The 16,724-nt window shown below is 45.8% G+C and overlaps 1 protein-coding gene across 10 annotated transcripts in view; it reads right to left on the reverse strand.

Moving 5' to 3' along the window:
- IQSEC1 (IQ motif and Sec7 domain ArfGEF 1) overlaps nucleotides 1–16,724 on the reverse strand; it is a 356,985-nt gene that overhangs the window by 145,954 nt on the left and 194,307 nt on the right. For 2 of the 10 annotated variants that reach the window (XM_071550976.1, XM_071550975.1), the window contains exon 4: nucleotides 14,322–14,366. The exons of 7 other annotated variants lie outside the window; for them this stretch is intronic. In XM_071550976.1, the coding sequence (XP_071407077.1) occupies nucleotides 14,322–14,366 (45 nt within the window). Of the gene's footprint in view, nucleotides 1–5,555; nucleotides 5,578–14,321; nucleotides 14,367–16,724 lie in introns of those variants that run through there. One more of the 10 variants, XM_071550986.1, reaches the window with a different exon arrangement.

Raw genomic sequence — 16,724 nt, forward strand, 5'->3', positions numbered from 1 at the left:
TGCACAGAGACTCTCAGAGCCCCACCAAGGACATCACAGGGAAGGCTTCCCGCAGATTAGCAGCTATTTCGCGGATTTTCAATTTGCAATCCCTTCCCCGAGCGCAGCAAAATCCTCGGACGGCTTTGAAGGCATTTTGCTACTTGGTGTCTTTCTTTGAGGGTCTCCTCTGAATCATTTCGGTGCCGACTGCGGGAATGCTGCAGCCCGTGCGGTTCGCAGAGGGTGGAGCTGGGAGGGTCCCAGCCGCTCCTCCTGGCTCCTCCTGCCAGGAGCATCCTCTGCAGACACAGCCCTGCTCCAGCCCATGACTCAGCCCTGCTCTGCATGAAGTCACTGCCAAGTGAAAGCAAACTGGTGGTTTCCAACAACATATATGGTGAACTCTCCATGCGAGTTCAAGGCAAAGCTCCGGTAATTTCTCCCACCCACTTTGCTCTTGTTTAAAGATACTGAGAAGGAGCTCATCATTCAACTGACAGCAAGAAGAAACACAAACCCACTGACATCACTGTCCATAAGTGTGCAAAAAAAGTTCCCTGCTCTCATGAACTAGAATATAAGGATTTCCTTCCCCTGCTCTCATGAACCAGAATTTAGGGATTTCCTTCCCCTCCACTTGCTGTTACTGAGGTTTGTAACTTGTATACAGTCACTCCTCCAGGAATATGGGTTTATAGTTTGTATACAACTTTCCCCTCCTTATTAAATCTGTTTTAAAATAACGGATTTAATTATGTAGTAACAAGTGACCAGTGAGTTCTCTGTCTCTTTTTTTTATGCTGCATTTCCCTCCAAGGAAGCAGCAGCACTGCTGTGATACAGCTCATCTGAACCCACCTCACATCACCCACAGCAGAGGCCACGCTGTTAACACCAGGAATGAGGAACAAAGACTTCCAAAGCACATTCTTTTTAACAAAGAGTTAACCTAGAGGACAACCCTGACACAGATCATTTAAAGCCCATGTGCTGTCTTTGCAGCAGCATCTAAATTAAGGCTGGCAATTCCTTTAATGGCTTCAAATGCTACAAATTTTTCTAGGATAAGAGAGTGGCAAAGAGGCTGAGCTGCAGGTGCCCTGCAGAGTGCAATATCAGAGTGGCTTTAAGTAGGTTCTGACACTCAGAGACTCTGATATTCCAGGATGGCAGCAATAAGCTGCTCCTACCAAGCCAATTCATCAAAGCATCTTCATTTATAATCATCACTCAAACATCCTCAAGGGAATGAATCATAGACCAAAATATAGACCTATTTTGCCCAGAGATGGGCTTAAGCATTTGATTCAACCTTTCCTGAATCACAATGTTGGAATTCTGAGTCCCAGCTGAAGGTTGGCAGAAAAAATTTCAACTAATCCCTGCTTCAAAAAGCCAGTCATCCCTCACTTTGCTTATTCTGTGGGGGTGGCTGGAATCAGATGTTCATTAGAAATGGCCCTAATTGTTCTGTTCCTGCCTCCTTTTGAGGAACTAAAGGAAAAACTGAAGGTGAGAAGAAATAATTTCAAAATGGTTTTGTTTGTCAAGCAATAAAGTAGCTTTAGTGAACTTGGAATTTTTTTCATTGTTTTTTAAAATACTCTTATTTTAGCAAGAATGGAGGACACATTCTGGGAGGAAAAATCTACAGCTTACAGTGGCCCTGAGTGCCAGTCACACATTTTCTCACCTTATGCTTGAGCTTTAATGCAATGCTAATGGTGACAATGTCTTGCTCGGGCTATTACACACCAGCTGGCAGCAGCACAGCACGAGGCTTTACCCCCTAGCTAAGGAAAATCCTCACTTTCACATGCTAAACCTGCAGTCACGTGGTTTTATAATAATCCTGGAACTAAAGCATGAGACATTCATCCTCCCAACCCCACAGAAACCCAACAGCAATTTGCTCATCTTACACTTCAATCTGTTACAGAAGCACATCTCAGCACTTTCAGTGTCTGTACTCAGAGGAGACCAAAACCAGTCCTAAAGAGGGTTCTACAGCACTGACCAAAATGCCCTTGGGGCTAATGACACCAGAGAAATCCCATCTTCATAAATCAGTGAATTACCAAGCATTCTTGAAGCAGGTTTCTACCCCCGTCCCCCTAGTTTGCTTTATGCAATTTGTTGCAACTTGGATAAATCAGGCTGTTGGTTTATAGACATATTACTGGAGGCATTGGCATCATTCCCTTGCAGGAACTTTGTTTTGGGAATATACATGGGATAGTCAAAGTCCTGGTCAGCTGAAGATGCTGCCACACTCATGAAATGGACCAAAAGTGCAGCTGGTGTGTTTTGTCCTGTTTCCCCCTTTCCTTTGCTGTGCTCAGAGAACAAACTGTAGAAAATCTCTCTCTCTCTAGGGTGAGTGTCTGCCCTGCCCTGGGCTTCTTTTTAGGAATGCCACAGGCCCAGCTTGCTGTTCTGGGATTGGATTTTTACCTTGTACACAAACACATTTCAAAATCTGTGCTGGTTTTCCTTTGTCCCATCATCCAGACTCCCTGTTTTCTGGCACTGCACCTGCAGCCAGGAGGGGCACTGGCTCCTTTTCCCTGTCCCCATCCAGCTTCCCACAGCTCTGGGAGCAGGGCCAGCCCACCAGCACAGCCCCCTTGAGCCCCTCAGTGGAGTGCTGTTCTCCAGGGCTGGAGGGAGAAGCCCCTTTCCCAGTCTAGCTCTATCCCACTACTTCCTGTTTTCAGGGGGGATGTGTTGTGCAAGAGGAATTGCAAGACCCAACACTCCTTGTATGGCCTTCTCTTGAAGTCCATGGATTTCAAAGTAGATCCACAGTGCTGTGGAAGTAGAAGCTAAAATTATGCATACATCTCCAATTATATAGATATCCCAGTGCAAAATAAAATGATATATAAATCAGAGTTGTCCAGTTCAGGCAACAGACACAGAATCACTTGGGTTGGAGAATTCTTCTAGGATTATTGAGTCCAACCATTGACCCAGCAGTGCCAAGGCCACCTCTAAACTATGTTCCCAAGTGCCACATCAAGGTGTTTTTTGAATAGTTGAGGCTGTTCCCTCTGCTCCTGTTCCTGTTCCTGGAGCAGATCTCGAACCCCTGGCTCTCCCCTCCTGGCAGGGATTGCAGAGCCAGAAGCTCCCTCCTGAGCCTCCTTCTCTCCAGGCTGAGCCCCCCCCAGCTCCCTCAGCTGCTCCTGCTGCTTCAGCCCCTTCCCCAGCCCTGTTTCCCATCTCTAGACACAAACCCACAGGAATTCCCTGAGTAACTCAAGCTGAAAACCACAGCCTGATGGCCCAATGTGGAGCACGAAGTCACTGAGCTTCTCAAGCAACAAGAAACATTTACCACAGTTGTGAGCACAGACTGCAACTGAAAATAAGAGTCAGACAGCCCACAAAAGGAAGGAGAATAGTCACATTCCATGTCACACAGGGCTTGCTAAGCCCTGCTGGGACACTGAGGGCATGAGGGATGACTAGCAGAGTGTTCATGGCCAACAACTAGTGTCTGAGTCACTCCTTGTGGCTTCAGTGGGAGCTGGGCAGTGATTCCACAGCATCCCTGTGTCTGCCCTGGAGAGTCTGCTGCTGCCTCAGCACCTCCTGCACATGGGGAGGGCTCAGGGGGTCAGTGCTGGGCCACCACCCCTCCTTATTGTGCCTCTTCACCTGCAGCTATAGGCACCAGGGCATAGTGGTGGCACCAGGGAATGTCACCCAGGGGTGTCTGAAGTTTGGCCCTGCCCACGTTCTCTGACATATCTTCCCCCACCCCATGGAGCTGTAACAGGGGGCAGGCAGTAATCCTCATGATAATACTAAAAATTCATGTGGCAAGACTGATCTAATGGAAATGTTCCTCAAATCCTGTTTTGGTTATCTCATTTCATACACAGAAACAAGAAATATATACATGGGGCACACACAAAACCTCCCCACAGTCCCTGGGCTCTTTTCCAAGAGTGTCTGAAACAATCTACAATCACTAATAAAAAGTAATTGAAAGTGTTTTCTCTTTCATTTGAACTTCCTTGCATTTAAGGTTTGTTATTCAGGAGCACCTGCTCTTCATGCTTGTTTGTCACTGTGCTTTAAATATTCTGTTTCAAACGTGAGAAAGTCACAACTTCCCTTCAGTTTTCCTTTTTCTCAATAAGATGACGGCAAAGTGCTTCTGTATCTGATATTTAAGTGCTTAAGGCCTGGTTTTGCTCCTGTTCATGCAAGCACACTGTGGGAGGAGGGTTCAAGCGCATCCAGGTTTTGATGGCAAATAAATTAACTATCTGGAAGAAAATAAATGGACAGAGCTGAGCTAGAGCAGAGGTTTCCATGAGGAGATGTAAAATAACTCTACAGTAATTCATTTGCCACAAATCTGGGATTTTGCCAGAAATCCAAAATATAAAGCTCGTGTTTAGTTGTATTTATTTGTGTCAAAAGAGTCTGGCTACATTTCTATTATTTTAGATGGTTTCTCAGCAAGGAAAACATCACAATGGGCTGAGACTAAGCTGGAGATTTTTTGGCTTGGAAATAGAATCTGTGAAAAGCTGCAAGAAGAGGAGAATAAAGCTATCTTTTGAAACTCCACAAGCCAATGGTCACAGATGAGGGTCCTATATTACTCAATGCCAGAAAGTGTGGGGCACCTCTGAAACCTTGAAAAAGATTGGAACAGTTCCCTTTTCCAGCCTTCAGTCACTGCATGAAAAATTCAACTGCAATTAGCATTTAGTACAAAGCACTTTCTGTAGGCTGACAATAGGTAGCCAGAGCAGAAAGTGTACAGAACAAGAACGGAATCCTATTTTAAAGCATCTCATGGGTTTCGGTAACAATTAAGGGATTCCCACTTTTCCCCCAGAAAATTCAAACACATCTAATTCCCTCTGCTTAGCAGCGTAAATCAAGGGCAAGTAAAGCAAAAGTTTAGATTAAAAAGCATCAGGGGAAGTTCAGGGACATGTTAAATGGAATTGCTTATTTGGCTGTTCCATTAAATAGGCAAGCTCAATGCATCTGCCACCCCAAGCTATTCTTTAGGGTGGCCATTCACCATCAATCACTCGGGCTGTGTGTCAGACCTGCCTGAGTGAGGTGCCCACTGCTCTGAATGACTCTGATGGGCACTTTGTGTTGGGAGGCAGATGAACGATGAACTATTATATTACTGAATATCTTGGGGAAAAAAAAGGATCTTCTCTGCATTACATAAATTTCCATGACATTCCAATTAATCTCCCAGTGCTGTTTACAGTCTGTACCCCACATGGAAGAGCTACTGTGCCTAAGGATAAAATATCAGCGAAGAGAAAGCACTGAGTCTGAGCTGAGCTGACCTAAAGTAGATGTTAAACCCAACAGCACCATCACCTTCACATCTGCATGCACAGAGACAAGGCTGGCTGATAATTAATGCAATAAAAAAGCAGCTTTACAATCTTTGCCACAAGTTCTCCTTGATTCCCTACCACTCCCCTCTGCATATCTGCCTTTCAGCAAGGCAGCAGGACAGCGAGGGGAAGCACTGGTGGCATCATATGCTGAAAAGGAGTTCAGAGTTAATGTTTTCTTACCTTTTATAGAAACCATGAAGAGGCTGGAGACATAAAAACTGCCAGTAATCCAAGCAGAAGGCCTTCAACTTCAGCATTTTCCCACCCGTCTGCTGCAGCGCCCGTGCTCTGCAGCGAGCTTTTAGCAACACAGGAGTTTTTTGTTATGGTTTGAATGCCTCCAATGCAGTCCAACACGCTGCTGTCCTTATCGCCGGGGTGCGTGTGTGTGTCGGTGCCCGCGGTGCCCCCGGGCAGCCCCGCACATGGCTCGGCACCTGCAGCTCCCGCTCCTACAAAGAGGCGCCGCACAAAGGACACAAATTCATGGGCGCTCTTTGATCCTGCTCGCGCTTTTTCTTCCCCCAAGTTCCCAATCCTACCGGGATAACTGCTCTTATACAGAAATCCCACTTCTCCTTTTGGTTGTTTTAGGCCATTCTAAAAGCCCTCTGGCCAAACAACGTGGATATCTTCCAGCTCCGGGCTTAGAGGGAGCTTTGGAAAGCATCCTTTGAGCACCCAGAACTTGGGAAAACGCAGGCAATGGGCTCGCAGGGCTGTGACAGCCGTGCCTGGTGCCCCAGCAGAGCTGTGCTCCCAGCACATGGGCTGCAAGGCTTTTCTTCCCCTTTTCCCTTTCTCCTTTTCCCCACATTAATCAGCTCCTGCCCTACCAGCGCACCATCTCCATTGTCTGCGGCACCTCGGGAACTGGGGGATTCTTGTCACGGGGAGGGGAAAAAAACGGGGAAAAGGAGGGGAAAAAAAAAAAAAAAGGCAGGCAGGAACTCAGACCCTCCCGCTCACACGCCAGATTGTGCTTATCTTGTTCCCAACGCGCTTTTCCAGGGAGCTCAGCGGGAAGGGTAAACCAACCCCCGACCGGCGGGCGCGCAGCGGGGACCGCCGGGGACGGACGGACGGCGGGGACAGACAGACAGACGGACAGAGGGACAGGCACACACATAGCCGGCGGGGACGGACAGCCCCTCCGGCAGATCCCGCTGGAGCATCCCGGGGACTCCCGGGCAGCCGCAGCCCCCCCGGCGCCGGAGCCAGCCCCGTGCCGCGGGCTGGGAGCTGCTGGAGAGGCAAAATGGCAAAATTAGCAGCATCTGCTCCCTAAACCTCTGCTGGGGCCGCTTTTGTTCCGAGAAGACAGGAGTGCAAAATTTAAAACATTTCTATCTTTTATCATGACCCACTTCTACCACCTCTCCCTGTTTCCCTTTATTCCTTCCTCTCCATCCCAACGCGCACGTGTCCTGGTAAGGAGTGAGAATCAGAGAAGACAATCACAAAGGGCACGTTTAAAGTAGAGATTAGGAAGGAATCCTTCTCTATGAGGGTGGGCAGGCTCTGGCACAGGGTGCCCAGAGCAGCTGTGGCTGCCCCATCCCTGGGAGTGCCCAAGGCCAGGTTGGACAGGGCTTGGAGCACCCTGGGCTATGAAAGGTGTCCCTGGCCATGGCAGGGGGTGGAAGTGGAACTGGAAGGGCTTTGAAGGTCTCTTCCAGCCCAAACCATCCCATGATTCTGTGAATATCCTGAGCTGGAAGGGACCCACAGGGATCATCCACTCCATCTCCTGGCCCTGCACAGACACCCCAACAATCCCACAGGGTCCCTGAGAGCTCTGGCAGGCTTGGGGCTGTGCCCACTGCCCTGGGAAGCCTGGTCAGTGCCCACCACCCTCTGGGGGAAGAAGCTTTTCCTCATATTCAGCCTAACCCTGCCCTGACACAGGTCTGGCCATTCCCTCACGTCCTGTCACTGCTCACACAGAAGGGATTGGTGCCCATCCCTTCACCCCTTGGGTCTCACAGGATCCTCTGAGTTCCTGGCACAGAACTGGGCTCTTCCAGGAAACATTCCTGGCACAAGAGAACTTCAACAGCAATTTATCATGTTCTAAAAAACCTTTTGTTGCTCTTGTTAAATAAGAAGTGTCCCAGTGGAGACTGACCAATGCTTGTGTCGTTTGCTGGTCAGTTTTCCTTTTTCGGAAACTACAAGTTGGTTATTTCTGTTTAGTTTCTGAAAATCACCAATAGTAAACATTTAGGCTAGAGCTTGCAGTGGTGGCAATAAAGTATAGAGGAACTTAAGAGTTCAACAGTTAGAACAACAAAACCAAAAGCAGAATCTGAAGAAATAATTAAACCCAAAAAATTCTGGCACTTGGACAGGTGTTTAAAACAAAACTTACGAACAATCAACCAACCAGCCAAACAAACAAACAAACTTAAAACCGCCTCCAATCCCCTCTCCAAAAACACCCACAAGAATTTTAACACTGTTTAAAAAAACACAAAAAGAAAACCAAACCCCTGAACCTTAACCTGAGGCTCTTTTCCATGTACACATATCTAGCTCCACGTGCCTGGATAATAAGCTATATTTAGGGAGCTATATAAGTTATATTTAGGGTTTCTGGTTTTCCTCATTGTCACTGTTCACACAAATGCCTCACGTCTTCTTAGAAAACTGCTTTGTGTGAGTTTAATTGAAATGATTTCATATTTGAGTAAGAATTGGCAGTTTCTTTAGTGAAGGAGAGAAATCAGTAAGTTTTGCCTCAACAACATTCACCAATGTTCCTGTCACACTCTCTGTGCTGTTTCCCTAAAAACACGTTGTACAGGACAGGGTGAGTGGTGGGGACAAACAGATCCTTAGAAAAGCAATTCGCATGAAAAACCTGCCATTGATTTGGCCTTTAAAAACTAATTTCTTGTGAGGCTTTTCTTTCAAATACCCAATTCCCTGTGCTGCCTGCACTTACTCCTGGGATTTTTGTTCAGGGCAGCACCAGAGCTGGTGATTCCCAAGCAAACACGACTGGTGAGAAGTAACATCATCCCCCAACAAAACTAAATCCTCCTCAAGTTCAAGCCTCTTTTTCTTCCTGAACTCATATCCCCTTGGGGTTCACTAGCTTGGCAATTGTTGAATGATGCCATCATGGTAAGGATAAGGATTTTCTTATCAAAATCTTTCATCCCAGCTTTTCATCCCCTGTTCTCCAGGGCAGTTTTATCTAAAGAGGGATTGAGGAAAGGCCCCTGAGACCCAGTGACTCCTGATGGCCCAAACCTCCTGGCACTGCCTCTGCCTTGGGTTCGGCCATTTGTGGTGGTGTTGAAGTAGAGAAAAGCCAGAACTTAGGGGATTTTACAAAGAGCACCCAACTTTCATGGGAGTTTCCAAGAGATAAGGTTTAACCTTCAGTGGAGTCATAATTAACGATCCAATTAGCGTAGACCTGTGCTTAGCTAAACAACAAATTGACAGGTTAATCCCAAGAAAAGAAACCAGAACACCATAGTTGGCGAAACCCACTGCAAGATCATACAGAGTTCATGAGGATGAGGAGCAAGAATGCGACCACGACCTGATGAAGTAACAGGATCTCCCCTCATAATATTCCTCAAAATGGACAGCTCCGCCCCAACTCCGCCTGCTATGAATATTATATTGCAATATTATAATTATGCATGAATATGTATGTAAGAATACTGTAATCCCTCACCAAAATGTATAAATACTGTAGCTTCTCACTGTAGATTTTGAAGCTCTTTGTCCGACGCTAGTCGGGGGCTTCCCAACGTTGTCTTAATAAATACCTTGCTGTTTATGGACTAAAACTCTGTCTCTAAACAGTTTGTTCTGCCTTTTTGGGCATCAGTGTCAAGAGAGTAACATGAAATCCTTTTCTCTTTGTTTCCAAGAACAAATGGCACCAAAAAGAAATAAAATTGAGTCTTCCCCATTGGAACATTATCTGAATTTGGTCTGAACACTGTCTGAACACGGTCTGAATTTCGTGACAGTCCCTTAAAAAGGGCAGGAAAAAAAAAAAGAAAGGAAAAAAGGTTATGTCCATAACCAAGAACAGCTATTCCCAGGATCAAGGAAGAAGGGGAAAGTGAGCCTGAGATAACTAAGCTCAAGAGATATTTTTTCCTAAACTGAAACTTTTCAGAAAACTTTGTCTCCTCACTTTACAAGGTAATTTCTTTCTCACTGTCATATCCTTTCCAGAAAAAAATGAGTACTATTTCTCACCTTCATTATTTCTTTCAAACACTGGGCTTTCAGCTCACAGCAGCCATGTACCCACGGATTTCCTGACAGCATCCAACCCCCATTATCCCACCCTGCATGCAGAGAAAATGCTAATTAGGACTTTGCAAATGAAAAGCCCCACACTCTCCACACGTTCCTCATTTCCCCTTGTCTTCCAGAGGAAAACAACAAAGGAAATTAAGCTTCATCTCACGCCCTCACCCAGGATATAGAAGGAGTTCTTTCACAAAGGCATTTTGTGAACACTTTGACTCAGAATTCCCAGGCCTAAGAGGAGAAGGGATTTTGGGATGTGCTGCAGCCTCAGCACTGGAGCCACAGTTTCCACTCTCTCTCCCAGTTCAGCTCTGGCACAGCCTGTGAAGCTCTGACAAGGCTTTCAAAAGGGAATATAGTCCAGTCCAGCACCTCCTTTTTTAGGGCTGGTTTTCTTGCCAACCCCTGGAGCTCTGAGGCTGAGGGAACACAATCCACTGAGGAGGAGAATGATGTATAAAAAATAACCCCAGCATGAAATCAGTGCCTGCTGGAGCTACTGGGGGACTGATCTCAAAGTTTGGGGACATCAGGAAAATTGACTTGCCTGACTACATAAATCTTTAACTTTCACATATAGTAAAGTACTTATACTAAATATAAACCTAAATAACCCTGATTAACCCTAAATATATATTTTAAATGCATATGTTATACAAATAAAAATATTGATGAATAAAATATAAATGTAAACATAAATGAATATAAAAATATATAGTATGCAGTAATGTATAAATATATAAAATATAGAAATAAATTTAAATGCTTATAAATCTATAAACAAAATAATTTAATATTAATAAAATAATTTAATATTAGTATAATGCACAATAATTATAACTATGTAAATATACATATTTAACATCTATATTAAAACTACATATACTAAATCCATACAATGATGTACTGTTGTTGTTACCTGCCTAAACCCTCATAGTGACATGCCAGGAACATTCCTGAAAAACATTCCACTTGCCCAGAAAAACAGTGTATCAACCCACTTAGGTGGAGCACAGGAATTGTAACCTTGCAGTAGGAAAACACTTTGCCATGAGTCCTTCCGACTCCAGGGTGAAATACTTCAATGGCCACACACAAAAATTCATGGGAGCCATTCCTGCCTTGTGCAGCTCTGGAATTTCATGGGACCAAGACAGTGTGGTGGCCACCCCCATTCCAGGTGGAATGATGCCTACCACGTGGGGATCATACAGGGAATACAGACACGGTGCACAAAATAAGGTTTTGGGCAAGCAAAAAGATGCTGAAGTCATTCCTGGGAGGGTTCAAGGCCTCGCTGCTCACAGGATGCAGCAGCACCCAAAGCTCCCTGGCTGCCTGGGTGCTCCCTGGGTGCATGTTCTGATCCTGGAAACCAAGCAGTGTCCCATGGAAGTTGGTGGGAATATAACAAAATCACAGAATCCCGGGATATGCTGAGTTGGAAGGGACCCACAAGAACATCCAGTCCAATCCTTAGCCCTGCACAGACCCATCCCCAAGAGTCATCCAAACACTCCTGGAGCTCTGGCAGCCTTGGGGCTGTGCCCACTGCCCTGTGAAGCCTGGTCAGTGCCCACCACCCTCTGGGGGAAGAACCTTTTCTAATGTCCACCTCAACCCTGCCCTGGCACAGCTCCAGCCATTCCCTGGGTGCTGTCCCTGCCCTGGCACAGCTCCAGCCATTCCCTGGGTGCTGTCCCTGCCCTGGCACAGCTCCAGCCATTCCCTGGGTGCTGTCCCTGGTCCCCACAGAGCAGAGCTCAGTGCCTGCCCCTCCTCTGCCTCTCCCGAGGAAGTTGTCCCTGCACTGAGGTCTCCCCTCAGTCTCCTCCTCTCCAGCTGAACACACCAAGTGCCCTCAGTGCCCTCACATGCTGCCCCTCCAGGCCCTTCCCCATCTCCCTGTCCCGCCTTTGGACACTCTCCAATGGCTCAATCTCTCCTTTCCATTGTGTCCCCCCAACCTGCTCCCCCATTGCAGTGAGGCCACCCCAGTGCAGAGCAGAGCAGAGCAGGACAATCCCCTCCCTTGTCCATGCTGGGCCTGATGCCCCCAGGGCAGGGATGTCCCTCCTGCTCCAGGGCACTGCTGGCTCGTGGCCAACTGACCAGGACCCCTCAGGGCCCTTTCCTGGCACTGCTTTCCAGCATCTTGGGTTGCTCAAAGAATGGGGCAAACCTGGATGCCAAAAGCTCTCCGAAGTGCTCTCCCCTTCTGCCCTCTCAGGTACCAGCCCAGCAAACATCCCTTCCCAGGAGGGAGGAGGAAAGAGCTGTGTTCACATGGAGCTCTGCTGCACCACAGGGACAGCCAGGCATGGTGGTGACATACTCTGCAGAGATGGCCCCACATGAGGGACATGCAACCATGCCCTGACCCCTCCATGTTTATTGGAAGGGAGGCTTTGCTACTTAGAAACACTTCAGAAACCCAAACCGAAGTTACTTGGCTTCAAACATCTCTCAGATTCAGGCACTCCCCCCACAGATAGATTAATCATCATTTGATACTGTCTTTCTTTTTGGTTATTAAGCCTCTAAGCTGCCAAAGTATCCATGGAGCAGAACAGTAAGAAATTGCAGTTCTCTTCATGCTGACTGTCGTTTCTGCACCTCTGTCCTCTGAACTCACACAACCACTGGTTGATCAATTTGTTACAGAAAATGGCAAATGTGTCACAAACATCTGCCAAGCTCAAACATTTAAATTTTGACACATTTAAACACTCCAGAAAGCCAACACTAAGATTTAGGTATTAGGAAACCAAGTATTTTCAGATGCCAGCTCAAAGCTGAGAGAGGCTAACTGAAAATACCCAGATTAAATACTGTTCAGGCTATGAAAGAAATCGTGCCAACCAAATTATACATATATAAAATATACCATTTTTTTCATACCTTCTCCTTTACAATGGACATGAGCAAATTTTTCACATTAACCCTTACTCTTTCCAACACTGAGAACTAGAAGAGTGGTTCTCTGAGGGCAAACTTACCTTGTTGATGGGGACAGGAACTTCCTGAGCAAGAGAAAGAGTAGCCTGTCTAGGAAATACTAATGGCTTGACAGGACACTGGGTGGGGTCCATATTAATTGGTACATCCCATTTTATGGGTCATTCAAAGGTCAATTTGCTCAACAGGTTCATGAGAACATTCACTAACAAGAAATCTTCTATTCTCTGAATTCTGTGTAATTACAGCTCCAGAACAGGCTTACTTGGCCCACTGAAGTTGACTACATGTCACATTTTCCTCAAGAACTATTGAACACTAAGAAAAACCCACAGGTTTAGGTGATATAATATGACAATTTCTTTAATGTTTCCTTTATGACTGTTTTACTCTGGAGTTTTTAAACTACAGGAAACTGTTTTATTTGTAGTTAAAGAGTTTGAAGCCTATTCTAACACTCAGGGAACTTAACCTATTCCAAGAATATTCCCTCCTCCTTTTCCCACCAAACATTAAAATTCAGCTGTAAAATTCTTCCCTATCTTCCTCATTGATACCCTCCCATGGAAAAAAATCCAGTGGAAGAAAAAAACCTTGTAAGAACATCTATTTCCACAAAGATTTTGCCAGCCTGGAATAAAGGTGGCAGCAATACCTGGTAAATCACACCCCAGACACACAATGCTCTTGCTAAAATAAATGTGCACAAGAGCAGGGAGGGGGGAAAGTTGGGATTGTTTCCTGCATTGTCCTCCCAGACAAAGACACAGTGTCTGGTCACAATGGGAGATGGAAACAAAAGTACTGCCCAAAACACAGAATGTTGTCCAGTGTTGCTGTGCTGAGGACAAAGAGAATATCACAACATGGGGGGTGGGTGCTTAGGAAATGGTAACAGGGCATATGCTTTACTTTCAGGAGACTTTACACTGGAAAATAATGGAAGATTAATTATAGAGGGTCTTTAATTTGAATAAGGTGAAACAGAACAGTTCCCACTGTTTTGTTCAAGCAAGGTTAAAATGACATAATGTGGGAAAAAGTCACATCCTCAACGCAGAACATCTCCAGAGGAAGACTTGTACCAAAACAACTGTCAGTTTGAGAAGGAAGGGCTCTGCCCCAACTTAATCAAAGGCAGTGTGTGCCTTTGATGCACTGTTCAAGTGTGCAAGGAGGAGAATAAAATATGCCAGGAGCCCATTTGATATGCAGTGTTAACAGGGCTCAACGTTTCTTTCTAAATTGAGTGATCAAAGTGCAGTCCCAGTTGCTGCAGCGACTCCTGTGATGGTGCTCCCTGAGCTTTGTGCATGTGCTTTGCTCCAAATGCTGAGCACCACAAAGCAGCAGTGACATCCCACAGCCAGACTGCCCAACCAAAGCAGTGCAGAGCTGCCAGGACAGGGCAGATGTTTGCAGCATCAAGGTTATAAAAGTCTCCACAAACACACCTTCCCTCCCTCCCTCCCCTTCATGCTCCTCTGAGAGCAAACACAGTGTTTGAAGCCAGAACTGAATTTCAAGTTGGAAATCCCAGAAAAGAGCAAATTATCCACTCTTAGAAGAACCTGCCAGTGGGTCAATGACTTTGCTGGCTGTGCCTTGCATGATAAAGTTATGTGATGTACACCTGATATAGAATAAAGGTAATTTCTATCACTTCAAACCTAAAACTGCCTTCTGTTATTACCACAGTACCTGAGAGGGTCAGTTGAGACGCTGCTTCCTGTTTCCAACGAAGTCCTGAGATGACAGCAAAAGAATAAAATTGTAAGCTATTAAAGTATAAACTCAATTAAAAGTATGAACTATTAAAAACACTATATCCTTAGTATTAAGGTATAAGCTTAATTAAAAGTTTAAACCATTCAAAAATATTATGTCTTTAAACATCAAGTGCTCAATGGCTTTACATTTTCATCCTTCTCATTTCAGAACACTTAGCATGCCATTACACCTGAGTGTAAAAAAATATCCAAACAGAAACCCCAACAGCCCTTTCCTGCACTAGAGAAAGGGCAATTAGAGAAATATTGATCTGAGTAAGTCACAGCCTGATCAGTTTTCAATATTCTTAGAGCACTCTACCCTTCTGTATCCGTTATATGAGTGACAGCACTTTGTTCTGGGAAGGGCTGACACGAGTCCTGCTGTGAGACATCACACTGAGCTTTTCCAGAACCTGTCTCCTCCTTCCAGCCCTGCACTGTGTGCACTCAGCAGCAAAATCCCAGCTCACTTCACCTGTACTGGTGCAGGACCTCAGAATATACTGGTGCCAACAGTGTCCCCACTGGCAGAGCAGCACCAGGATGGGGCAGTGCCCATCAACCAAGCCATGGTCATGGCAGAGCAGCTCTGGGCAGCTTCCAAGGACATATTCCTGGCCACACTGCTTTCACCCACTAAATGCGTGTAAAAACAGCAGGAAAGGGGAGCTGGGCAAAATTCTTCTGCAGTCCAACCCTCCTCTCTTCTTGGCTCTGCTCACACTGGGCATCACATCTTATTTATCCACCAACGGAGCAGCCATCCTCACATTCTGTGGCTTATTCTCTACCCAAAAAGGCAAGGGCAGAGTTGTCCTGAAGAATTATTGCAGCAGAGAGTTCGCTTAAGATACTGTAAGTCCTGAGGAAGTCCTGATGTTTGAGCAGCAATGTTTTAACATGCATGGTGTTATTAATTAGGCTTGCTCTCATTGAGCATGACTTCAAGTTTATTATGTATAATATAGTTACATTTTTTAGGTAAAGCCAGTTCTTCCTCAAGCTGTAACAAAACATCAGCCAAAGCCTCATCATGAAAACTCCATCATCATGGAAGAAATAATTTTTAAATGGTTACTTGCACTTATTCATTTATAATGAACAACCCTTACACAAACAGCCATAGAGCAGCCTCTGCTCACATAGCCAGAAACATGGAGGTTAATAACATCCACATTAGAACTGCATTAATTATATTTACAGTGGGTATTCATAAAGCAATGGCAAATCTTTACTTTTAACCCCAAGATTATTAACATGTTTACAAACCCAAACAGGATGGAGGCCACAAATACAGTGAGAATCAGCTGTACAAGAATGGAATCAAACCATATTGTCCAAAGAGCTTTAACTAAAGCACTGAAGCTTCGAAATAGCTTTGGGGAGCTTATTCCACCCTGCAATTTGTTTGCTTGCACAGTTCAAGATCTGTGAATAGCGCTGAATTTTGAGGGGGTGGCTGCCATATGTCGGCTTTGTGGCACCTTTTTAGCTGAACAACTGCAAAGGGTGAACTTAATTTACTTGTAATTAACTTTCCTGCTTCACTCGGTGTGCTGTGGCAGTGCCAGCCTGGCTCAACACGGCGTGACTTTCTGCTTTGCTTTTAACACAGATTTAAAATATCCAAACAGTCTTGGCTCTTCCTACTATAAATAAACCCTTTTCAGCCGCCGTCTTTGTGCAGCGCCGACGGGCTGTGCATAAAGAGGAGATGCTAATGAGCCGTAATTAGCCTCCACCCCGGCACAACCTTGATTGCGGTGCCACTGCCACTGAGCACGTGGTGACCTCGGGGACTCCTCACACAGCTCCAAGGAGTGGGATTACAGCTTCATTAAAAATCCTGTTTGCCTTCTGACAACAGACCCCAAGGTATCCCCTGTGTCCAAACCCATCCATTGGCAGAGGCAGAAAGCTGCTAAATACACTGCAAAAGTATCCATCTTAGAGCCATCAAATCATTAAAGGTGGGAAGGACCTCCAGGATCATCGAGTCCAACCACCAACCTGACACCTGCAGGTTCAGCACTAACCCCTGTCCCTCAGCACCACATCCACATGTTTTCTGAACACTTCCAGGCATGGGGACTCCACCCCTGCCCTGGGCAGCCTTGACAACCCTTTCAGCGCAGTTTTTCCTAACACCCAATCTAAACCTCCCCTGGTGCAACTTGGGGCCGAGACATGGCTGAGACTTTGTTCTACCAAGACAGTTTTCTAGAAACTTCCCTGCTGCTGCTGCTGCTGCTGCTGCAAGCAGTTCAAGGTGTGATTAGTGGCTGTTGGTGCACTTGGTAACTGCAGCTGAAGAGCCAAAGCACAGGAAGCC

This window comes from Pithys albifrons, chromosome 3 (assembly GCF_047495875.1).
Source record: "Pithys albifrons albifrons isolate INPA30051 chromosome 3, PitAlb_v1, whole genome shotgun sequence".
NCBI classification, from domain to species: domain Eukaryota; kingdom Metazoa; phylum Chordata; class Aves; order Passeriformes; family Thamnophilidae; genus Pithys; species Pithys albifrons.